The sequence below is a fragment of the Zalophus californianus genome, chromosome 3, assembly GCF_009762305.2.
Source record: "Zalophus californianus isolate mZalCal1 chromosome 3, mZalCal1.pri.v2, whole genome shotgun sequence".
Taxonomy (NCBI): domain Eukaryota; kingdom Metazoa; phylum Chordata; class Mammalia; order Carnivora; family Otariidae; genus Zalophus; species Zalophus californianus.
In genome coordinates this window covers 34147496-34174047 of record NC_045597.1, presented here as the reverse complement: position 1 = coordinate 34174047, position 26552 = coordinate 34147496, and the positions used below count along the sequence as shown (strand labels likewise).

At 36.9% G+C, this 26552-nt stretch overlaps 1 protein-coding gene across 1 annotated transcript; it reads right to left on the bottom strand.

Annotated features, from left to right (window-relative positions):
* Positions 1 to 7: 7 nt before the first annotated feature.
* DIS3 (DIS3 homolog, exosome endoribonuclease and 3'-5' exoribonuclease) lies at positions 8 to 26432 on the bottom strand. Its single transcript, XM_027588673.2, has 21 exons — positions 26054 to 26432; positions 25287 to 25444; positions 23361 to 23554; positions 22761 to 22834; positions 16388 to 16555; positions 15448 to 15612; positions 14203 to 14316; positions 13935 to 14072; positions 13245 to 13391; positions 12592 to 12708; positions 12230 to 12331; positions 10965 to 11029; positions 10793 to 10877; positions 8631 to 8758; positions 5908 to 5994; positions 3952 to 4108; positions 2244 to 2458; positions 1971 to 2139; positions 1679 to 1837; positions 899 to 1021; positions 8 to 248 (listed from the first exon to the last, which is right to left on the bottom strand). The coding sequence occupies exons 1-21, from the start codon at positions 26279 to 26281 to the stop codon at positions 165 to 167; spliced, it is 2877 nt and encodes a 958-aa protein (XP_027444474.1). The 5' UTR covers positions 26282 to 26432; the 3' UTR covers positions 8 to 164.
* Positions 26433 to 26552: the final 120 nt, after the last annotated feature.

Genomic DNA, 26552 nt, shown 5'->3' with positions numbered 1-26552 from the left:
ATGCAAATTTTTAAAACCGTTACAATGTATTTAAAAGTAACAAACTATCACACACTTCCTAGGTTTAAAAGCTTCTCTCAAGGTTTTTTGTTTTGGGTTTTTTTTTTTTTTCGTTTTTTTTTTTTTAAGGAAACCACTCTTCGAAGTTTTTTTGTTGACTGTAGCTATTTCTCACGTTTCTTCTTCTTTCTCTCTGGTTCATCAATGTCCATGTTTGGATTATCAGCCGAAATGCTTATTCCTGGTATCTAAAGTAATGCAAACAGAAAGATAAGATGAGTAAAAGCATAAAATAAAGAATAAATCTCATCTTCTCCGTCCCCACTGACACTTTCAAGTTTAAAATGATGTCGAGGGAGAGAAGGGGAAAGGAGGTTAGTAAACGTCTTCCACACAAAGTATACATACTTCACACATAAATAGTGGTTCAAAAATGTAAAAGACACAGTCTCGATGGGTGGGAAGCATGTCATTTGGAAAGTGTGGTTTAACCAGAACACGCCCAGTTTATCCTAGCTGAGCCACTGTGACAGTCAGCATCAGGGGCCTCAGTGTGTTGGGGCAGAAGGTTAAGAACTAATACTTAGGGTGAAACATACTTAATCTTTAAACGTACAGATTTCAAAACTGATAAAAGTGAAAAGGGACCAGGGAGGAGATCTCAGACAGCTCTCTGCCTTTGGTACTGAGGACCTTTTCCAAAAAATCCCAAATGTCTGGGATCCCACAGCCTAGGGAAATTGGTGAGAAAATAGAATTTGCTATGCAAATATCTGGCTCCCACACTACTTACAAGATTTCTCTACTCTTGAACAGAAAAAACTTATATCCTTCTCTTTCACACAATATATACCTTTTTTTAGACCATTACAACATGGACAGTGAAGTTTGGTCTTACCTGTGGTTCTACCAGGGACATTCGGATTTTCTGATGCTGAAGATTGGATGAGTCTAGCATGATTTTCACTTTAACTTTATCAAATATATGAAACACTGTATCCTCTATTTTAAGGGAAGGTATCTAAACAAAACACATTTTACAATTTTAAACTGCTGTCTTGAGGTTTCACATTAAAAGTCTTAAGTTTAAAAAATTATTTCCATATTTAATAAGCATCTAGGTGTGCAGTATTACAAAAACCATTTACCTAGTAACTTCACTAATATATGACCTATTTATGTGTATACTTCCTCCGTTCAGTAAGATGGTCCCAATATATATGTTCATTAATCTCAAGATTCTCACCCCATTAATTAGCAAATTGTTGGTCTACCAGAGGAAAAGGTACTGTGGGCAAAGTTTGCTGTTTTGTAGTTCTATTAAAGTTAGGGAAGTAGAGATTGTGTCAGACAAGAAACGTTGGAAAGAGGCTTAAAAAATTCCTCTGAGCTCTAAGCAGCCATTTATTCCTTTACTTTCATGCATCTGTCCAGTTGTGCAAAGCATAATTCAAGTTTTCCTTAGAAGAGGAAACTACATGGTGTAAAACAAATCAAGGACAACATCTGTATGTGGGAAGATACACTGAAGTGAGAAATTATGAACAGAATAAGCTTATTAGTCTGTGCAATTAAGTTCTGTAGGATGCAAAAAATAATTTTATCCTTTCTACGCACCATCAAAGAAAAAGTACCCCTTCCAAAAAAACCCCAAATAAAACCATTAAAAATACTGTACCTCATCATCATAAATAAGCCTTGGCTTTGGTTTGTCCTTTTCTTCAAAAAAGACGGTACCTTCTAAACCATACTTTGGAATTAACACCACAATAGCATTCTTTCTTACAAATAGAATATAGGCTTCTTCACTTACTATTCCTTTGCTTTTGAAAAACAACTGTAAAATAACAGATAGCCTTATCAAGGATTGTCTTAACAATATTTCTGAAATTAACAAAAAGTATTTTGAAATTAAACTGAAAGTGAACAAAACGTCATCTCCCCTAACATTACTGACGGAAGGCAAATACCTGGGTATGAAAAGCCACTGATGCACGTTGGGCATACTGAGCCATTTTGTGCCGGAAGTTGAGATTTTTACATAAATCTGCAAGCTTGTGTTTGTCTGTCAACTCTGGATACGTACAGTCGGCCCCAATAGCCACAGCCAACAACCGATGCACGATGATGTCTGCATATCTAGATACATGAAGGACAAATAATCATACTATGTTGGCATTAAAATAGCTTTTTACAATTCAAAATTATTTTCTATCTCCTATCATTTTATAAGGAAAAAATACCTTCTGATGGGTGAAGTAAAATGTGTGTATATGGGCGATGCTAAGCCGTAGTGATGAAAATCATTGTCCATTCCAGAGCAGAAGTACACGGCCTGCATCATACAGCGAGTGGCTAAGATCCTTAAGAGAGTGTTGACATACGGAAAAGTCCGAGAATCTGCCCGGTCCAAAGAGTCAGCCAAGGACTTGGCTGTATCAGTTTTAATTTCCAAATTCTGAGAGTAAAGAAGAAGGAAAGAGCACCCTATTAAACATTTTAAAATCAGTACCATGGTGTCTTCAAAATACAACAAATCAAACAGAACAAATATGGTGTTTTTGACCAGGTAATAAGTATTTACATCTTTTGTCCTTAACCTAGGAGAACTAAAAACAGCTTATAAAAAGTCATGATTGTTTTGTGTAACATCAAAGCTTAATATTTTCTGAATGTGTCTAAAGGTACTGAAGTAACATTCTGAAGAAGTTTCCAAGGGGAAAGGATGGTGGTAGCTGTAGTGCAATTCTCAAAGTCCAATATGTGCTTGCCTGTTCTTTGCTGGGGTACAGAAAAAAAATCAAAGCAGATCTGGGTTCTTTCTAGCATGTGTGGTTTTCCTCTGCAGATATTTTTTTTTTTTTAAAGATTTTATTTATTTATTTGACAGAGAGAGACACAGCTTGAGAGGGAACACAAGCAGGGGGAGTGGGAGAGGGAGAAGCAGGCCTCCCGCTGAGCAGGGAGCCTGATGCGGGGCTCGATCCCAGGACCCTGGGATCACGACCTGAGCCGAAGGCAGACGCTGAACAACTGAGCCACCCAGGCGCCCCTCTCTGCAGGTATTTCTTTACCTTCCATTCAAGGTAGAAGTAAAGGCCAGAGGCAAAATAAAACTCTATTGGTCACTATTGACCAATTGGTTCTATTTTGGGAGATGAGGCAAATATACCTAGATCCTCCTTGCTCTACCCAGATCTTAGGAAGAAATAAGATAGTAGGAGAAAATTCCCCAATTTACAGTGTTAAGCCTTAGAGCAGAGGAGAAGTTGATTCTGTTCTGATGGATAGGGGTAGTAGGCCCACCATAAAGATCTGAAAAATCAGAAACCAACATCATTCTGGTAGAATAATACCCTGAGACCCCACACTACTTCCAGCTCCTCATCTGGACAGGAGAGATGGGACCTGAACGAGTGATCCAAAGAAAACCAATGTAAGCCACAGTCACCACAAGGGTACGGGTAATTATGCCTAAATGAGGGGGAGGATACGGTAGCCTTCCTATGTTGTTCCTTTTCCCCAATGTATGCAATAAATGGACTTCTTTCTTAGGGACATGATAGAAAGAGGGCTTAACTGAGTTAAAGTTAAATTAAAATATTTCTAAGTCTCTGAAGTAAGGCAGTTCAGAGGACGCATGAAAGAACATGTATAAAGGCAAAGAGGTGTGGAAGAGCTTCATATGTTTAGGATACTGCAAATACCTTAGTGTGGAACTTCTGGTTGTAGCACAGGGTGCTCTCCAAAGACATTAAAGGATTTTATTCAGCAAATGATTTCAATGACTGTATCCAAGTTGATTTTTTTTTCTTAATCAAAAGTACTACTAGCATATTTTTGCATCAAAAAACAACGGAAACTTTCATGCAGATGCAAATATAGATTGTTTAGTACAGTGGACAGATCACAATTCAAATAGAGATGATTTTGCAAACTATGCAACCTTACTTTGGATTTAGCTGCCTTAACCAGAATTTCGTAATTTGACGGAGGGGGAGCTGGGTGTTTTCGAAGCAAGGCATGTTCTGAAAATTCTTCATGAATTTTTTTTGCAACAGAGATATTCGCCAGTAACATAAATTCTTCCACCATAGAATTTGTTTCCCTGCCAAGGGAGAAATCATTAAATAATGAAAAAAGATTCTGAGACTCTTATAGATCACATTTATTCCCAGGCTACCTTTGCTACCAACGAAACAATAAAAGTATTTCCTACGTAAACATCTGTATGCGTGTGTGCATGCGTATATTTTTCATAACCTAACACTCTTTCATTTCTCAGCTGCTATGCTGACAATCTCTCACTATGCATCTACTGCATGAGTAAATCTCATGCGGGAGACTTTTAAATTGCATTTAAATAATAGAACCTTTACTAACTCTAATAATATATAAAATCTAAACCAAAAGAATTTTCACCTTCTTTTATTAAATCTAAAGAGATTTTTACTTAACTATAAATCCATAAAAATAAAGTTTACTAATAAGAATGAAAAGCTACTTAGGTCATACAAATTTGGGCTTAAAAAATTAAAATTTTCACCAATAAATCACCAAAATGAAGAAATTATATTTGCAATAGCTATTCTAGGTATTTATTATTGGCCTGGCATTGCACTATGCCGTAAAATATTGATCTGTATCCATATAGAGAAAGATGTATGTTAGTCCTGTTTTGCAGATGAGAAAACTAAGAATGTGTAACATTATTCTCTTGCTCAAAGTTGGAGTTAGTAGTAACAAGACCCAAGCCCACATAATTGACTTCAAAACTCTTAACCAATTTGACACTGCTCTTTATTCTCTATAGTCTATGTCTATTTAAAACTTAGGTTAGTCAATGATCTGTATTCTGTTGTAAATTGTACTTTCTTTTTCCCAAGTCACTGAATGGGCATTATATTAATCTTTAATTTAAGTTTCATTCATCTTATAAACTTCTTGACTAGATTCCTAAAGTACATTAATTTTTTAAATATTAGGAAGACCTCCAATCATACCTTTAAGACTAAAGACAATCTTAGAAATGTGTTGTCTTCTTCTTGGTAAGAAGGGGCGCTGTTCTACTTTGACAAAGTCAGATTCGACATTTTCCTCAAAAAACCTCTTCGTATTAGGCTCACTGTTCACATTAACATTATTTTTATTTATATAAAAGTTCTCCCAAAAGTATTTTTTAATTTTAGCTCTAATAGCTCTATTATGAAGCACACACTGGTCCTAAGAAATTTGAGTATATTCTCATTTTTAGCTCTTGGTCATCTACTAAGAAAAGTGTAAATGCACATTCATTTTAGAATTACCTTATAAAAGGCATGGAAAAGAGGCCTAACTGATTTAACCAAAAACAGCCCTGCTTCCTAAATCTCAACCAAATCAATACAATGGTACAACAATAACTCATCTGAGCACTCTTCACAACACCCAGTGACGTAGGTACCATTATCAGTCCTATTTTACAAACAAACAAACTGAGGTGTAAAAAAGTCAAATTACTTGTCTGGAGTTATTGGAAATGGGATCCAAACCAAGGCAGTCTGGCTTTAAAGCACAAGGTCTTGTACATATTTGTACACTACGCTCTTCTATATTAAATACTTAAGAAATTAACCAGGGCAATCTCTTATTTACCACAACTATTACTAGTCAAGTTCTAATACACCACACATCAAGACCAATTCAAATTGGAAATTATAATACTTCTCAGTTTTATATAAGAAAAACTAAAAAACAAAATCACATTTACTTCTCTCTGTATATCCTAACTCAAAAAGATCTACAGACACCATAACCCTATTAGAAATAGGTATTTGGGGTACAAATATGTTTTGTTTATTAATATATATACTGAATATTACATTTAAAATAAAAATCCTATCTACAGCCCAGCAAAAATTTACATACCTAAGTTCTTTGGTCTGCAAATCTATAGGATCATGAGTTTCACTGTCCATGTGGAATCGAACTTCTGGAGAAGAAAGAGTCAAAGCCCTAAATAAAAATTAAAGATGTAAATTTAGTGAAGTGAGCGAATAACAGATATCATTCTGGAAGTGATGCTTTTAAAAGAAAAAATGATGATAGCAAGTGAGTAATAGTTTTTCTTCTGAAGGCTTTAAGACCATCTGCTAAGTTTTATGTTCCATTTTCATTGACAGCTTTGCATCTTACACATCTAAAATGCATTTAAAAAGAGAGGACAACAGGGGCACCTGGGTGGCTCAGTCAATTAAGTGTCTGCCTTCAGCTCAGGTCATGATCCCACGGTCCTGGGATCGAGCCTTGCGTCAGGCTCCCTGTTTAGCGGGGACTATGCTTCTCCTTCTCCCTCTGCCTCTCCCCTCCGCTCGTGCTCTCTCTCTCTCAAATAAATAAAATCTTTAAAAAAAAGAAAAGGGGGGGACAACAGGTGTTAACACAACAAAATATGAGTCCTTGTACTTCTGAGAATTTGAGTATGCTCTGTACCCAAACTGAGTTTTTACTGAACTACATGGGTTTGTAATCACTTTTATAAATAAAGAAGGTAACTTGGCAGAGTTTTACTTATTACAGAAAACAATGTATTGGGGTGAGGGATGATGGAGAGAGAGGCAAAAGGGAAGCTGCCACACGTAGGTAAGTAGCATCAGAAGATCCACAGTTCAAAAGTACGTCCACATTCGCTGAGCCAGCAAAGAGACTGATAAACTACTACCCTGGTATGTACACACACTGAGGCTACTGATATGGAGTGCTACGTGTCAGATAACATACTAGACTACGTGCTTTACAGGAATGGTTCACTTAATGAGTTCCCAAGTTCTCCTGTGAAAAGTAAATTCCAACAAGGCAAGTCTGAGGTTTCTTCACACCTCCATGCTATTTTCATCAGGTTAGCTTCAAACCAACTTAAAGAATTTTAATGAAGTTGGGTAACCCTAAACAATCATGGAGAAGGGGGGAAAGTGGAGAAAAAAAAGATGAGATGGTGCAAGCTAATTCTTCACCTTTTCCCTCAATTCTTCAGCTCTATTAGAACTACCAAAGGAATACTAGACAGAGAATCTTGACAAATATTCCTTTCTTGCCATGCAGTCTTTACAAGATTCTACACTAGATTTAGTCTGTTTATCAATACATCTGACCTAAAAAGCAAGGTATAGTAATCACATTTTGATTTTTTTCTTCATAAAACACTTAAAATGTTACATCTAACCATGACCTAACATTTATCCTTTAAGATAGACATAAAATAAATGTAAAACAGAACATATCCTTTAAGAAAGTAAAAAATACCAATTTTCTTACTGATTGTTTTCTCAAATTTCACCTACGGCTGAGAAGACTCAATGACCTGTCTTTACCAGTACACGACTATCTAGTTACAAAATTAAAAGTAGAGACAGTTTTTGAAGTTAAAAATTATCTTTCCCTTACTAATCAGGAGAGGCTAGTTACTAATGCAAATTTCTCTTACCATTTAAAACTACCAAAATAAAAATGTTTTCAATTTGCATTTTATTCATTTTGTTTTTAAAACAAACTTTCTAAAAATATCTTCCACAAACTTTCTTCTGATGTCTTGCATACTGTAAACCTTTGATGAACAAACACTTGCTGAAAAATGTTTTGTGTCCTTTTTAGTTTCTTTGGGTTTAACGCATCCAAATTATCCTTACACAGCTGCAAGTTTTATATTTAGGATCACATTGAATATTCCCAGAAAACTGACCTGTGGGTAGAGATAAAGATGGCTCAGCGTAACTACCTGGAAGAACGCGGTCCAGTGGAACTTTCTGCAGTGATGGAAATGTTCTCTATCTCTACACTGTCCGATATGGTAGTCACTAGCCGCAAGTGGCTACTGAGCATTTGAAATGTGGCTAGTGTGACTCAGGAACTAAATTCTTTATTTTCTTTCATTTTAATGAATTTTAATTTAAATAGACAATAGGCACATCTTCTCAAAGAGCACAGATCTAGAGTTTGTACTCCCCAACAAAAGCACTTTTAGTAACCACCTGTGACCCTACCCTGGATGGACATGGGAACCCAAGACCAACATCTGAAAGGTTCATGTACTTGCTTTGCTCTGATAGTTGACGATGTCTTTTAAAAATCCAAATTTCTTTTAACTACTTTACTTCAACAAGTTTGGGGACTTGGATATTCCTTATCTTCTACTATTGTAGCCAGGCAAACCCCATGATATCATAGCTAAAAGACACCCGTCGCTACTAGCTGTCAGATATCAGACCTTTGGGAGGACTGCTTCTGTGTAACTTTGAATCATTTAAAAAATGAAGGTGTCTAAAATCGCTTCAAACTCTCAAGTGGAAGAAGAAGTTCATCTACATTTATTAAATGTCTGAAAACCAATGTTCAATATTCTAACTAAAATTAGAAACAATCCATAGAAATCTTAAGGAGCTCTTGCCTCCCTTGAAATTTTCTCTAAGATCTTTAACTCCTTAGCATAATAAATTACATAGACAGAGCTAGAAGAAAAAGAATGTCTCTGCCTGCCTTTCTATTCAGCTCATTAAATAATCTGTCATTGTCCAGGATAAAACACTTTGAAGAGTTCACAGGTTATCTTATTACCACAATAAAGACACTTCTTAATAAATATTTTTGAAATATACCCTTTTTCGATTCTTCTTTCTTTCAAAATTTTAGCTAGTTTATTTAGTCCACGGAGACTAGTGGTAATATCATCATTCATGGCTGCAGAATCAATTCTCATCTGAGCTTCAGCATATGTAAGGGAAGCCTAAAAGGAAAACCGTATGTTAATATAATTCTTATAAAAACTGGTTTATAGGGCACCTGGGTGGCTCAGTCGGTTAAGTGGCCCACTCTTGATTTTGGCTCAGGTCATTATCTTAGGGTTGTAAGCTCAAGCCCTACATGGGACTCCATGCTAGGTGTGAAGCCTACCTAAGATTCTCTCTTTCCTTCTCTCTTTTCCCCTCCCTGCCCCCCACTCTTGCACTCTTTAAAAAAAATTTAAAATTTAAAAAAATTCTAAAAAAAAGTAAAAAAAAACTGGTTTAGTGTAATTTCATATTTGCACTACATAAAATCTATGATTTCAGAAAACCTAAAATCATTAAGAAGAGAGAGTGTCCTAGCTATAATATTTATACTGCAGACCTATGGTTTTTGGTTCATTAATTTGTATCTGATGCATTACACAACATAAGCAAACTTACGTTAAAACAAAACAAAATGGGGGTGCCTGGATGGCTCAGTCTGTTGGGCATCTAACTCTTGGTTTGGCCTCAGATTATGATCTCAGGGTCATGGGATCCGGCTCTGCACTCAGCAGGGAGTCTGCTTGGGATTCTCTCTCTCCGTCTCCCTCTGCTTCTACTCCCAACCCCACACTCTCCCTCTAAAAATAAATTAATCTTTTAAAACAAACAAAATGGTAGCATTTGTTGGTGAACAAATTGCCTAAACTTTACTTTCATAGTTAACAAATACTTAGGTAATACTAAAATAAAAAGGAAAGTTATATTATTCTCTGACAATGACTGTAAAGTGAAATCCTCTCCAGATGATCATTACTTCCTTACTCAATGGCAAATAATTAAGAATACTCTAATAGCCTAGACATCATGTTTTACCGAAAAATCTATGAAATATCCCAAATTAAGTAACTAAAAATGAGACCAATCACAGTAAAAAAGATCCCAAGTAATTTCCAATTATAATCCAAATATACAAATAGTGCTTCTGTTTCTATTTCATACCTTATGGAAAACTACCATTTTTTAGCTTATCAAAAAAAAAAAGTAGGGGCACCTATGTGGTACAGCTGGTTAAGCATCAGGTTTCGGCTCAGGTCGTGATCTCCAGGTTGTGAGCTCAAGCCCCACGTCCAACTCCGTGCTCAGCACCGAGTCTGCTTGAGACTCTCTCTCCCTCTGCCCTCCCCCTTGCACTCTCTATCTGAAATAAATCAATAAATCTTAAAAAAAAAAAAAAAAGTAGCTTCCCAAGTAAAAATCAGGAATAGCATAAGAGGGTTAGATGATGCAGGAGGCCAGGTCAGATTCTTAGGACAGCAAAGTTATCTACTAGGGACTAAGAGGTCCCCTTCTAAAAATGTTTTCTGTTGTATGTGCACTGAACTTTTTTTCATATAACTTTGTTACACTGACCAAGTCTGGGAGAAAAATAAACTTATCATTTTTAAAAATACAAATCGAGGAAGGCTTAAATCATTCATACATCACTATCTGTCAGTCCAACACTGCTTTCCTTTCCAACCACTAGTTCATCCAAAACTGTTGAAAGCAACTAGATGATGGCAAACCTCTGAGAAAGACCAAAGGCAAAGTGAGAACATAATGGAATCTGGGAAGATTCCGTTAAGAGAAGGATGAGAATGTTAGCCTGGTTCCATTCTCTCTGACCTGAGACCTCAGGCTAGTTTTGTTGAAATCCAAGGAAAATTTATGACATCATTTCCCTGAAAATTTGTGAGTATCACAAGATGGTATACATGCCAACTTTGAAAATTCTGACCAGTTTATACATTGGAATAATTTCAAATAGTAGTGTCCCTGAATTAGGGCAAAAAGTCATCTATTTAGTCTTTCCAAGTATCCAGGCTTTGTGAGTTTCTGAATACAAGGCAACTGTATCAAAAATTAAGCAGATAACTGGAAAAAACTAGATCTTGCTAAAACATTTGGGAAAAATTTAATTTAGTAAACCTAACTTTTTCAAAACCATCTAGTAACACTGTTAAAAGTACAAAAGATCTTAAACATTTAGTATTAACCATGAAACCAACCTTTGAATTAATGGCACTTTTGGTAAACCTCACTTTTAAGATTTCAGCATTGTGATTCATTTCCCAAATACATGAAAATGCCAACCTATGGGGGAAAGTAGACAGTGTTTGTTAATGGGAGTCCGTTAAAATAGTAGATACTATGTTCTTAGGAAAAAACATGCATAAATACCTGTCAACATTACATCTTAATGAACATAAATTAGAGCTAAGCAACTCTGGAACCATGTCAATCCTCTGGAACAGAAAAAAATAGAGTGGCAGATTACTTAACCATATCCATACATTTATTTGATGTTTCGTTCTCAGTAGCATTAATTTAACAAGGGGGAAAAAGGTCTTTGTGAACAGAACTGAGAAAATAAGAAACAAGTCTATTTCTAGAAAAGTATTTCCACACAACTGTTACAAACAGGACACAACGAGAGGAAACCGGACTTCATGTCAGTGAATCTAAGTGTGCGTTCTCTCCACAGCCACCAAGCTGTCCTCCAAGTCTGCAATCTCTGCCCTATATAATAAGTTTGTACTAGATAACAGACATAAGCTTTAACAGTTCTATGACTGGATCCTTCTCTAATGCCTAACGCAAACTACATGGTGTTTTAAACATACTGAAAAAGAGAGCCACAAAACTTTTACAGAAAAAAGCTACATGGAAGAACACTGACAGTGTAGACTAAGTTTAACATTCCCTCCTATTCTCACAACTTTTCTCTGTAAGTTAATGGAAGATTACTTTAAAAAGAAGAAATGGTAAATGATGACAAAACACTCTCATGACTAAATCTTTGAAGCAACAGTAAATACCCTAGTTACCCAGAGCTAGGAAGTTAAATGCTACACAACAATTTATATCAACCAAGTCTACTTGTTATTTGGGCCACTTAATAACCAAACACACTGCATTATTTTCACTGATTTATGACCACCTTCTTCTATGTTGGTCTTTTATTGCTAATTCATGTACTATTCCAGACTATTCAAGAATGCAAAAGTGCCCATGGTTTTTACAATCTAAGAATGCAAAATTCACATAACAGTTATTCCTCATATTTCACCTCAATACTGAGGCTGGAAACACCTTTCGCAGGAAAACACCTCAGACGATTTTATTATTAAAAATAAAATGGACGGAGCGCCTGGGTGGCTCAGATGGTTAAGCGTCTGCCTTTGGCTCAGGTCATAATCCCAGGGTCCTGGGATTGAGCCCTGCATTGGGCTCCCTGCTTGGCAGCGAGCCTGCTTCTCCCTCTAGTTCTACGGTTACCCTGCTTGTGCTCTCTTGCTCTCTCTGTCAAATAAATAAATAAAATCTTTAAAATAAATAAATAAATAAATAAATAAATAAATAAATAAATAAATAAATAAATAAAATGGATGAGGGAAAAGTTACAAGCATGTGTCAAAATTCCATTTTAAATTTGACCCATGTACCTTTTCACAAAGATACACAGTTGTTCCCCTTCTGGCTGACTCTTGATCCAAAGCATTTCCTGGCCTAATAAAATGGCTAACATCTGCAATGTGAACACCAACCTGAAAAAGATAAAAATAAGAGGATGTCAACATGTTTAACTGGGTAAAGGTACTAATGGAGTTCTAATGAGAAGAAACGGAGCAAAACTGAAAAAGGATGGCCACATTTCCCATTTCAATTTCTGACACACGCCCATTAGTCTCTGTAGTTGCAAGTGGCTAGGCATGAATAATTCACAAATTCTATAATGGGTCCAAAGAAAATAAACTCAAAAGCAGAACTATATATTTGGACACGAACATCACTACAACAAGGATACCTCCACATTTCCACTTTCCAGTTCTCTGTAGTGTAGAGCGTCATCTATGTCAGTACATCCCGGAGGGTCCACACTACAAACACACAGATGTCTCAGGTCTTCTCGGTTTTTCATATCCTAGAAAATGCCACATTGTTAAGAAATAAAAAACTATTTTGGTAGTACAAGTGAAACACAGCCCTTAGGAAATCAACAATTTCTCTCTATATATTTTAAAAGGAACTTTGTTTTATTTGTTAATAATAACCACACATTATGATTTGTAACTTGTGGTTTCTTCACCTTTGAATAATTTGACGTAAGCTAGTGTTGATTCCCCAGAAAAATGCATCTTTCAGTAAAATAAATGATTTTTGTAATACCTAAGAGTTCTGTACCTAACTTAAATGCAGGGGAGGAGAGGACTATGGTTTCTGCTTATCTAATTAATTATTTGTAGGCTCCATGCCCAGTGTCAAGCCCAACCTGGAGCCCAGTGTGGGGCTTGAACTCAACCCTGAGATCAAGACCTGAGCTGAGTTCAAGAGTTGGATGCTGCTTAACTAACTGAGCCACCCAGGCGCCCCAGTTTCTACATACTTAAAAACACATACAGAAACCAAGTTAGCTCAGATATAGTAATTTATAACGTGACTACATTCTTTTCAATGTACCTTTTCAGTAATGCTCCAGGGCATCTTTGGAAGAAAGCTAAGAACAGCCTGTGAAAAAGGCTGATGGGGAACGTCATGCTCAAGCAACAAAACTTCTGTTTCAGTCTCTTTATCTCCAACGTCACCTAAGTTTTTTACAAAGTGTCCCTAAAACCAAAAGGTATTATTAGAAAGGTGAATTTTACAGCTTTTTGTTTGGTACATGTTATTATGACATTAAATTTTTAGACATTTATATATCACTTTGGTATTTCTAAATGTTTCCAAAACTTCTTAAAAATGAGTCCATAAAGCTCAAGTGATTTATGATGGAGATTTCCTGAGAGCTCAGTTCTTACATAGCGAAGTGTTGTCTATTTCCTATGACCTTTTAACTTTAAAATGTTACTTCAAATATAGTGGCTTCAGAATTAGTAGAATCTGCTTGGGTTTCAAACACTATTTTTGTAACCACTATCAAGAGTTATTTGTTAGGAAACTTGAGTAAAAATAATCAAATGATTTCCACTGGAATTTCATAAGATTAATTTTCAAATAAGATGTACTACTTATCAGGTAAGTTTGTGAAATATTCCTATACTTCAGTACAAATTTTATTACAAAAGCAGATTTTATTTTCACTAAAAGAAGCAATTTTATATCTAATTCTTAATTTGATATTCTAAAAAAATATAAATCATTCAAACTTACATTTGGATATCTGGAATTTCTGGGCCAACCATCAATAGCAACAATAATCCTCCGTCCTTCTAATGCAGAAGCCTGTCTGGTTTCTATTCGAATTCTAGGGATTCTCCTATCAGCAGGGGTAAAGAGATGTCTTCTTGACTAAAGAAAATTAGGAGAGAAGATTTTACACACAGACACACAAATCTGAGGTTGGGGGCATGAGGAGGGCTCTAAGTTCTATTTAATGGGTATCATTTTTTATTTACACAGCAACACACTCTCTACTCACCTCTTTAATATCAGACTTGGAAAGCATGCCACAATATGGTCTCCAATTTCTTTTTATTATTCCTACAACTCTACCTGTGGGCTTTAACATCTTTTCATTTATAGCAGTCTTAAGCTGAGATTTAAAAAGAAAAAGAAAAATCTTCAGTTATTTTTCCTCTAGGTATAATGAGACAATTTCTCTTTAAAATCAGAATATGAATATGGATACTAATACTTCCATGCAGTAAATTATGACATAGTTACAGAATCCTGATGCTTTCAAAATTCTACATCATAATATGCCAAACCAAGCCATGGAAATAGTTCCATTATAATAATACACTACAAAAACAGATAATCAAAAAACAAAGGAAAAGTATAACTGAATAAATATGTCAGAACGCAACTGTTCAGTTTAAATATGAGAATGTACACACACACACACACATCTAGGAATTAGTAGACTAGGATTTTAGTAGTAGTTTGCCTTCAATATCATGTGGCATTTATTAATTCATTAGAAATACTTCTATCTTTAAAAGTTCTTCCTTATCCAAAACAAAAACCCAAATAAAAAGAGTATTTATTAGAAATAGCTGAAGGACTTTATGGTATTTCATTTCAACACTCTCCTATGGCTTAGACTCTACAAGGATAATACTATAGTAAGACTCCAGAGCACAATGAACAGAATTCTTATAAATAGGAGAACTACTAATGTTTGAATTCCAACTATTTGTATTGTTCTTATAATCCTAAAATTTAGAAATAAATGGGTCATGGCAGGTAGACTTTAGATCTTAAGAAACGACTGAAGGCATTCTCTTCATAATAAATATGGTAACAGAGAATTGACCCTTATGTAAGGGCCCCAAAGTACATCTACTATGCTGATGGAATTTTAACATTACATAAAAATAATACATAAAATTTCCAATTTGTATTTACCTAACCTCACTAATTCAGACAAACCTAATTCAGACAGATCATGTACCTGAACGTCAGAATTCAAGTTTCATACTCAAGTTACAGTCTTTCTATATTTAAACCTGTTTATTGAGCAAAGTTATAATTTAAAAGAAGACTTTAAATATTTGAGGGAAAATAATCAACTATGTGTATGAAATGTATTAAACCCAGAGAACTATAATCTCATTCAGTAAGTCTGAAAGCAGGGAAATTTGTTTAATTTGCTCTAAAGCTAAAACACTAATGAATTCTACAAAGCTACACAGACAAAAGATAAACCTGTTTGGTTTCATACAATGCGTTCTCTCTCCTCTTCTTTTTCCACATCATCTTCATTTTGACCTTCATCGTGTAAAACCACAGAAGATGGTGCCACCCACTGATTCTTGGGAAGAAGTTCTATAGCCACAATATCTTCATGAACAGCTCGGTTTAAATTTTTAAGTCCCTGTAAGATTATCTGTGTAAAACAGCAAATGGCACATGCTCAGATATTTTTAATGGCAATATAATAAGGGGAAGATTACCTAACAGAAGGAAAGATATATTCTGAGTGTGTCTATGTATCTCTATTTCTCCTTTATATTTTTTCTTCTTCTATAGTGTCCCTTTACCCCATCCTCTTAATTTCTCAATATCAAGTAGAGAAAATATGTCAGAAAATATGGGTTGTATTCATGGCTCCACCGTAACTCTTACATTAGCACCAAAAAGACTTTGGGAAAACTTCTCTCTAAATCTCAGGGTCCTAATTGGGTAGAATGAAAAAGAGTACCCACTTTCATAGTCACAGGTGAAGATTAAATGGAATGCAGCATTCAAAGCAGATAGAAGAGTATCTGGCAAATAGTGAGCACCCAAAAATGATTCCTATTTGCTTTAAAGTGTGTGAAGCCCAGTGGAGCACTTATATGTTATGTAAATAGCACTTTCCATAACTAGCTATAATATAGAAAATAGAGGCATCCTATGATTTTGTTTGATTAGATTTTTATTTTCTTAAAAGTGGGGTAAATAAAAAGTTCTTTTCTTCCATAAGCAGCTCTCTAAGAAAGTGATTCATTCTATTATCTATGACCTCTCACATAACTGCCTTTAAGCTGATAAAGTAGAAGGGTAGAGTAAGTTTAAATTCTCCTACAAAATTTTAAACACTTATGAAAGAAAATCATGAACAGAAACTCATGAATAGAAAGCGTTTCACTGTATATGGAATTTATGAACACAACACTTGCCTCTTTATCTTCTTCAGGGTCTCCATGAACCCATACTGTAGCTTCTAAGTAATTTTCCCTGCTTGCTCTAAATGTTCCTTGAAGGTATGTACCAGATTTTATGCCTTGTTGTAGCTTACTTAAAGGGAGATGCTCTGAAAATATTATTCTTCCACTTTCTATTTCATTCTGTGAAATGAGCAAACCACAAGATGTAGTTAGTATGTAAATCTTCCTTACACTCAGTAGACAACTATTATTATCACTATCAGGTATTTAAAAAAAAAAAAATCCACAGAGCACCTGGTTTAACTGTTCAACTCTTGATTTCGGCTCAGGTCATGATCTCAGGGTCCCGGGATCACGCCCCACATTCGGCTCTGCACTCAGCAGGGAGTCTGCTTGAGATTCTCCCACTCCCTCTCCATCTGTCCCTCCCCACCCCTGCACACACATGCTCTCTCTCAAATAAATAAATTAAAAAAAAAAAAAAAAAAAAAAGACAAATCATCGTACGATTGCACTCATGTGGAATTTAAGAAACCAAACAGATGAACATATGGGAAGGGAAGGAAAAATAAAGTAAGATAAAAACAGAGAGAGAGAGAGAGAGAGAGAGAGAGACAAACCATAAGAGACTCTTCAGTACAGGAAATGAACTGGGGGTTGCTGAAGGGGAGGTGGGTAAGGGGATGAGGTAATTGGGTGATGGGCATTAAGTAGGACACTTGAAGTAATGAGCACTGGGTGCTGTATGCAACTGATGAATCACTAAATTCTACCTCTGAAACTAACAATACAGTATACGTTAATTAAATTGAATTTAAATAAAAAATTTTTTGAAAAACCATCCATGTATGGTACATACAACTCTGTGAGTTTGAGAATACGGCACAGTAGGAAAAAACGCTTTCTATTCTTAGGGCAACTTACATAAATATTTCAATTTCAGTACATTTCGGCATTTAGCCACAGATACGTCACTAATAAACGCTGCACAACCCCTCTTCCCACCCCAGGCCTCCCAGAATGAAGGTGTGTGGTTAAGGAGGTCAGTTAAACAGATGGGTAGGTAAGTAAAGGGTATACTGAAGCTTCAATTCCATGAGTAGAGTGTGGCTACAGAAAGTACAAGAAAAGCTATTTTTATTTTGGATATATTACACAGTTAAGAATAGAAGATAGAAGTAAGCTAGGGACTACCTCAGGTCTACCACACCTGCCAGGATTTTTAGAGGCCTCAACATCCAAAATCCTTACTGCTTTGGCTCCTTTAATTGCCTGCCTTTTTCATTTCCCACCATCTTCTACCTTCCAGGGAGATTACTTTAGTCCTTTTTTTCCTTAACTCTCCCATTTCCCTCTCCCTGCCTCACATGAGGGACTGCAATCTCCATACTGAGACTCAAAAGCAGTCACTTGGAGACCTACTTCATCTTCCTGCCACTGAATCTGCCCACCCACCTGCATCTCTATCAAAACCTCAGCCTTCTTTCCTGCAACAATGAATAGAACGTTTCTTTTCTTTCAGCTGGGCACTACCTACCTACCATCTCCTCTCCTCCATTCAAGAACTTTGTCCTGTAATGATCTTCTCTCTCTCTCTAGAGTCAAATTTCCCCCCACCCCACACCACTTATTACAACATTCACACCATCATATAAATTTGCAATAACATGACCTATTAAAATAAATAAATATAGTTAATTAATTTTGGGTCTCCTGGCCTGATCCTCTGTTCCGCTTCACACCAACATGCCACAAAAATATTGTCTATAATTGCTGTGTGTCTATGTGTTCACCCGCACTCTTTCTGGAATGCACAATAAGCAAGTTTCATTGTCAGTCATCAAAGCTATTGTTATTGAAGCCACTAATAACATATTATCTCAGCAACTTCACTGCACCATTCTCGGTCTTATCAAGATTTTTTAAAATGACCTTTCCTTCCCTGAGACACTTTCGCATCCAAATCATCATTCCTTGGGTTTCTGTCCTACTTCACTGGCAGCTCCTCCTTTAGGTTCCTCTGCCCATTCTCCTTTTCCTGATCTTTAAATGTTGCAGTGTCCCAAGACTTGGTTATAGGCCCTTTTCTTTACCTATGTTTACTCTTGTGTCATTTCCTCCCACTTAAAACAACAACAAAACCTCTTGATCTCTCTTGCTTTCCAACAATCACCTCATTTCTCTCTTTTTCCCACCCCAGCGTTTGAAGTGTTACCATGCTGTAAATTTTCTCTTCCCATTTTTTTCATCTATTCTATTCAGACTTTTGCCTCCCTACCATCAAAACTACTCTGGATAGTACCCACCCCCTGCAAATGTCATAATGCTAAATCCAACCATCAGTTCCCCTCATTACTTTTGACTTAGCAACATTTGACCCAGATGATCACCCCTTCCTCTTCGAAACATTTTCTGTACTTGGCTTCCAAGAACTTCACACCTGTTTTTCCTTTTAGATCGCATTTGCTGGTTCCCCTCATGCTTCTGACTTCTCCTGAAGTACCCACGGGCTGAGCCCTCAGACCTCTTCTCTTTTCTATCTATATCCATTTCCCTACATCAGGGTTAGGCAAACTAAGGTCCACACACCAAGTCCAACCTGCTGCCTGTATTTGGTAAGTTAAGTTTTACATTCCATTCTCCTTCACTTATCTATTGTTGGTGATTGCTTTCATGCTACAATAGCAGGGATGAGTACTTGTAATAGAGACCATATAGCCTGCAAAGCTAAAAAAAAAAAAAGTTTACAATCTGATTCCTTACCAAAAAAAAAAAAAAGTTTGCCTAGGAGAAAATATTTGCAAATCACTTATCTGATAAGGAACTTGTATCCAGAATACAAAAAGAACTCTTATAACTCAATAATAAAAAGACAACCCAATTAAAAACCAAAGGATTTGAAGAGACGTATGCACACATACGCATAAGTTAAAATACACATCTATATATTACATATAACATACACATGGCCAATAAGCTCATGAAAAAATGCTCAATACCATTAGCCATTAGGGAAATGCAAATCAAATCCAAACAACATTGAGATATCACCTGACACTCATTAAAATGATTACAATGAAAAAGACAGACAACATGCATTGGTGAGAAACTGGAACTCTCATACATTGGTGAGGAACTGGGACCCTCATACCTTGCTGGGGGGAATGAAAACTGCTGCACACACTTTGGGAAATAGTTTGGCAGTTCCTCAAAAAGTTAAATTTAAAATTACCGTATGATGGAGCAAGTGCTCTCGCACATACCTAAGTATGTATCAAAGAGAAACAAAAACAGTCAAAAAAGACCACATATTACATTATCACACTTATATGAAATGTGCAGAATAGGCAAGTTTACAAAGATAGATCAGTAGTTGCTTGGGGCTAAAGCAAGGGCATTTCAGGGACAGATTGGGATTGAATGGTAATGGATATGGATTTATTTTGAAAGGGAAGAAAATGTTCTAAAATTAGATTGTGGTGATGACTGCATTATTCTGTGATTATACAAAAAATTGTACATTTCAAATAGGTGGGTTGTATGGTATGTGAATTATACTTCAATAAACCTCTTTTTTTTAAAAAAGTCTGCCAATCCCTACCTATATGTTGATGAGATCCAAATTTTTATCTCTAATATATCTATATCTCTAGTCCTAAACTCCCTCATGAGCTACAGATTTGCATATCCAACTACTCATACCATAAAGCCACCGAGAGCTCTAACAGTTACCTCAAACTTAAATGTCTAAAATCATACTTTTGATTTTCCACTCAATCCTGCTCCCTGCCTTCATCCTATGTAAATGAAGCAATACTACTCATATGGTTGCTCAGGCAAAACACCTAAGGTCATCCATATTCCTCACAGCCCCATCCATCTAACACCAAGCCCTAAAACATCAATGTACAAAATAATACCAATATCTAACTACTTCCCACTACCTTAACTGCTCCTACGATGGTCCACTTTTCTGTCTTGTCTCCCATGGAGCTCTAAAATATCCTCCTAACTGGAGGACCCTGCTTCTAATCTATTCTCTTAGAGCAGCCAATGGATCTTATTCTCCCACTCAACATCTGCCCAGCACTCATGGACTAAAATCCAATTTTTTCACCATGACTCATTATATCCTACACGATCTGGTCCCTGACTATATTTCTGACTTCCTGTGTAACATCTTCTCCCTTGCTTACGCCATCCCAGGCACTCTTCCAGCTATTCCATGATCTTGCCAACTTATTCTATTTTTTGTTTGTTTGTTTGTTTGTTTTTTTAAGATTTTATTTATTTGACAGAGAGAGACACAGCGAGAGAGGGAACACAAGCAGGGGGAGTGGGAGAGGGAGAAGCAGGCTCCCCGCAGAGCAGGGAGCCTGATGCGAGGCTCGATCCCAGGACCCTGGGATCATGACCCAAGCTGAAGGCAGATACTTAACGACTGAGCCACCCAGGCGCCCCTTGCCAACTTATTCTAATCTCAGAGCCCTCACTTGCTGATTCCTCTGCATAAAATGCTCTTCCCCTAATTATTACGATGGTTAGCTCCCTCACAAAACTCAACTAAAATGTCCCTGTCTTGAAGCAAATTTGCTTAGTTAACATCCTTCACATCTCTGCCTTGACATCCGAAATCTGGGTTAGGTGCTAAGTACAGTCAGTCCTCCCATAATGCTTGTTTTGAAAACATGAACTGGTTCCAATGCAACTGCTATATTAAAAAATACTGGGTGAATTCAGAAAACTGCAACTAGCTGAACAAAGCTGCAGAGGAATCCACAAAACAGTCACCTCTCAAACATCTGTTACCCCAGACTACCATATGTTTTATGAGCCACACCATCTTCACTTTCTGTAACAACTTTTCCTCCAAATTTGGATAACCCTATTTCCACCACTACACAAAACTTCTGAGTGTGCCCCAACCACATTTTCCCATTAGCTCTGCTGCTTTTACTACATGATTTTGCAGGACACGGTGAATCTGAAGAACATACATGTTGTATTACAACAGCACCGGCTATAATTTCGCCATGTCCTACACTTACCCTACCACAGTCCTCAATCAAACATTATGTATTACCAGTTAACATTAGTAATGTTTTAATTGCTAAGCTATTTTTTTCTTTCCTCCTCTAAACCAGTGCTATCCAAAACAACTTTGAGGTGATGGAAATATTGATTTTGTGGTCTCCAGTATGGTAGCCACTGGGCACAAGTGGCTCTTGAGCACTTGAAAGGTGACTAATGCAACTGAGAAACTGAATTTTTAATCTGAATTAAATCTAAAAAGCCAGAGGCAACTAGTGGCTACCTGTTAGAGTAGTCCCTAAATCTATTCCAAAAATCAAGCCCAGCTCTTATTTTCTCACTTCAATTTTGTGAAGTAGTTGATTGAAAATAAGCAGGGATGAAGAAAATGTTGTAAAGACTGGATATCTAATGTTCTATCACATAAAACCTGTTTCTATAATGATAGCTGCCATTTACATTTACCATAGCTACATGCCAGGCATTGAGATAAGAATTTCATTAATACTACTGTTATTACTTTATTTGATCTTCATAACAATGCTTTGAAGTCATTACTGTTAAATACACTTCACATGTAAGGAAGTGAGTGCCCATGAGGTTTTATGACGCACTTAGCATGCCCCCCATCTCCGCTACTGCATGGATCCCTTTACTCCTCCTTCCGCCTCTAACTTTGTCCTTGACACAATGCATCAGCTCACAAATTGGAATTAGAGTGGTCTTTCAAATAAACATTTCCGATCATTCTCCCCCATTCCTCCCAGGCCTACTCTCACCAACCTTTAATTTCCTTTAACTTGCCATTATAAAGTAGGGAGCCCAGAATCCTACCGGCTACCTTCTCTTCACAGCAGCCCTTTAGAATAAGGTAGTTTAAAAATTATTGACCGACAGAATAAATTCTAGATCTTCGTTAGCTGGCCCCTACCCTTCGGGTTCTACTTCTTATGACTCCCTCCCTTCTTCCTTCAGGATTAATGCTACAGCTTTATGCTGTCTGCAATGCCCACGTCTTTTTTTGTCAAATACTTATACCTTATTCACAAACCAGCCACAGATTCCTTTATTCATTCATCAAACAAATGGTGCCACCATGTGACAGGCCCAACTCAGGTTGCTGAGGGTCTATCAGTGAACAGTGCTATTTTAGAAAGTCAAGTCTTTTAGGAACGGCATTTTGATAAGCCTATTACAGCCACTCTTGTTGTTTATAACCCAACTCCTATTCAATTCCAACTTACCTACCAAAATTCCAATTTTTAAATTTGATAAACTATAAACTTTAGATCCCAAACTGGCCATTTTAATATTTTCACTTTTCAAAAACAAAATAAAACTAACTCAAACATACCCCTTCTTCAGACAAACAAGCAAGACGATCTATGAGTTCTGGGTTAGCAGTCAGGCTCTTTACATATTCTTCACCTGAAAAATAAGTTTTGTTCTTGATAAAGTGTTTTCTTTTTTTTTAAACCCGTATCTGTTGATGTGGTCACGTCAAAGCAGAAGTATTGGGTCAAGCATACCTATGAGTTTTTTGGGTTTTTTTTTTAAGATTTTATTTGTTTGACAGAGAGAGAGAGAGCACAAGCAAGGGGAGGAGCAGTCAGAGGGAGAAGCAGGATCCCTGCTGAGCAAGAAGGCTGATGCGGGGCTCGATCCCAGGACTATGAGATCATGACCTGAGCCAAAGGCAGATGCTTAACCGTCTAGCCACCCAGGCGTCCTTCTATGAGTTTTTATTGCTAAGCCAATTTCAATTAACAGCCACAGGGAACCACAACTTACTTGGCTGAGAAATGCTGAGAAATTTAAAAATGCAAACATCAGATGGCGTTATATAGGAATATGAAAGTATTAAATGTTCAAGTGAACATCTGACCAAGGGCCTAATGGCAGTTCCTATGTGCGGAAGCATATAAAAATTAACAGCTTTTACATTTAGACTTACAAGTGAAAGCTGGTATTCCTTCTTCTATGGCTTTTTCTTTGTTTTTTTTGTCATTTGTTATGAAGATGACTTGGAGATGATTTTCTGCTGACATTTTCTTCAAATGTTCATTGTACCATTTTGCTGCTACTCGAATGGCTCGATCATTCCTGTCATTAGCATTTTCTCCCTGTTCTTGTTCTACATAAGTTTCTCTAAATATAAAAAAAGTAATAAATAAAAATCAATAGAAATAAGAATATATAAAAAGTCTTTGAACATAAATGCTTAACAACCACTAAACTATAATAAAACTTCACAGGCTTGATAGTAAGATTTTATTTGAACTGAAGATTAATGGTAATTCCCAAAAGCTACAAATAGAATGATTAATGATATGATTCTATAGTTATCAAATACACAATACGTGTAAATCAGCAGTGGTAAACACTCAGTAAATGACAAAACTTATCTAGAGACTGAAAGACCACATACAAATAATGACTGCATATTCCTTCATAGTCTATCCACTCTGAAGTCCTGAATATGTCAGCATACTTACTTCCTTAAATTGATTTTTCAAAGCCAAATTTAAGTAAAATTAACAAAATTCGGTACAAAAACTTTTAGCGCTTAAGAGATTCAACTTTAGAATCTCACACTTATTTATACTAATAGTTTTTAGAACAGCTTCATTCCTCACCATTAAATGCCTTCGCTAATGCTTTAAGCTTAATAGTCAGACACTATCATTAAATTTTGAATTGGTTTTAGCAGTGACTTGAGCAATACAATCTTGGATGAGATTTGCCCAAGTGTCCTTCAACGCCAGTATTGCTAAGCTCTATTCATTGCACTTAAGCAGAAAAATTGCTAACCTCTCATTAAAACTCTGATGATAATGCTCCACAAAAACTTGGTCTTTCTGCACTGAAAAATAAGTTTCTGTTTCTGAATTTCAAGAAGCTAGGAATAAGATGACAAGTGCTTTACCAATGATTTTTACAAGAATAATATTTAAATTTGGGCTATAGAAATGAGAATACTTAAAAAATTAAGTATTTTTAAATATGCATATTCCAATGAGATTTCATTACCAGAATTCTACTGTCTAATCCACTGGGGGTGATTTACTGCTCAGGAACATTTGACAATGTCTGGAGACATTTTGGGTTGTTACAACTCTGTGGATGGGGGAAGATGGGGTTGCTAAGGGCATGTAGTGAGTAGAAGAACAAGATGCTGCTAAACATCCTATGATGTATAAGACAGCCTGCCCACAACAAATTATTATTCATTCCAAAATGTAAATAGTACCAAAGTTGAGAAGCCCTAATTTAATATAATAAAGATATACTAGAACTCAACAGAGATAATTTATGTAACACGTGAAATAGCAATATATTTTCTAAGACCACACATTATGTTCAAAGGGTGTCAATCTGAAACACAACAAAGAATTCTATTTCTTAACCCTATCTTCTTCAATATGATCAGTTACAAAGTATTGTTTAGCTTTTAAAAGCCCATTAATAATAAATCTGCTTTATATTTTTAAACCTCTTTCATAAACTCTTACATTTTATCAATTTATGTTGGTCATCAAATAATATGGTATTCCAGGAACCTAGGGAAATCTTTTTCCAAAATGTTATTGCTCAACTCATGCTGAAAGGAATTCAAAATGAAAACATTTTAGAAACAAAAGTACCCACAGTAGCCTAAGGGTCTGGAGACCTTGGTTCTAGGTTTGATCTAATCAATGCCTATGTACCTTAGGTACACTGAGGATTATGTCTGTAGAACTGTGTAACAACCAAATAATCCTCCCATAGGTACGAAACTTACCTTGCACCTTCTGATAATGTCACAATTATTGCCAGGAACCCTTCCCCAAATTTAGCTAATTCTATGGTTTTCCGGTAATTACCATAATTTTCCCCCTACCTATGGTGCTCATTAGTGAAGGTGTAGAAATGCTTCTCCTGGTTATTAGTCACATCTCTGATTCGTTTATATACCGGAGCACTCCGATTTCTCACTTCTTGCAGAACTGTTTGTAGTACAATCACATTCCTGATGGCAGGGTCCTCAAGAACATCGATCTTAAAAAATAATAATAATAAGGAAAGAAAACTTAAATTTTCCTATGTTCACTGATAAATTGTTTCTGCCAAACAAAACCCTGTCGATTTAAAAAAAAAAAAGAACCAACACCTCGTATACATTAAACTAAGGAGCTATTTTGCTACAGAAAACCCTTCAGGTCTATTAGAGAAGAGTACATATAAACAGACTAATTACAAAACTTCGTAGAGTTAAGTCCACTAATAATGAAATACGTTGGCCCACACAGTTTTCATTCGTAGGCACTTACAAGCTGCCTGGGAGTCGCAGGCTGGAGGCCACAGAAGCCCAGGTCCCCGGCCTCCAGACACTTAAATCTAAGGCAGAAGAGACACCAGGAGTTAGAAAACTAATCTAAAATTCTTATGACTCCAAGAACTCAAAAAAAAAACAACAAACAAACAAACAAACAAACAAAGAAAAGAAACTTGGCCTGGAAGACAGGAGGCAAGGGTCCCGAGATGGGGTTTGCCTCTCCCTAAGTACGTCCAAGACTCTCCTCCGTGGGCCTCAGTTTCCCTATTCTGTCACACCCCCTTCTCCCGGTAGTGCCAAGATGACCACGGACAGCCCCTCCACCGACGCACCTGGTGCAACAGCACGTTGGTGTCGGGAAGCAAGTAATGCGGCTGCGGGCACAGGCTGCTCGCAGGATCCAGGGGCTGCGGCTCGAGGACCGGCCCCTCGTGCGCACCGTCGCACGCCGCGCACCCGGGCGCGCCGCAGCCGATGTCGTCCCGCAGGTAATGCTCGCGTACGATCTTCATCACGCCGCCCGCCCGCGTTTTTTTTAAGAAAGTCTTGGACTTGAGCATCTTGCTTGCAGTGCGGAATCCCGACCCTGACCGCGCTCTTCCGGTGAAAAGTGCCAAGTAGAAGCCCTGCGGCACAACTATACTTTACCCCGAAGTTCACCCTTTCCAGCTCCAAGATATTAATAAATACCTTGCGCGGGAAAACGTCGAGGCTGACGTTTGTTGGCTCTCTGAGGGCTGCGAGTATTGGGCGAAAATGAGGCGGATGGGCGGAGCCCAGAGCTAGTTCCATCCAGGACCGGGGCGGGGCTCGCCTCTGGACTACAGCTCC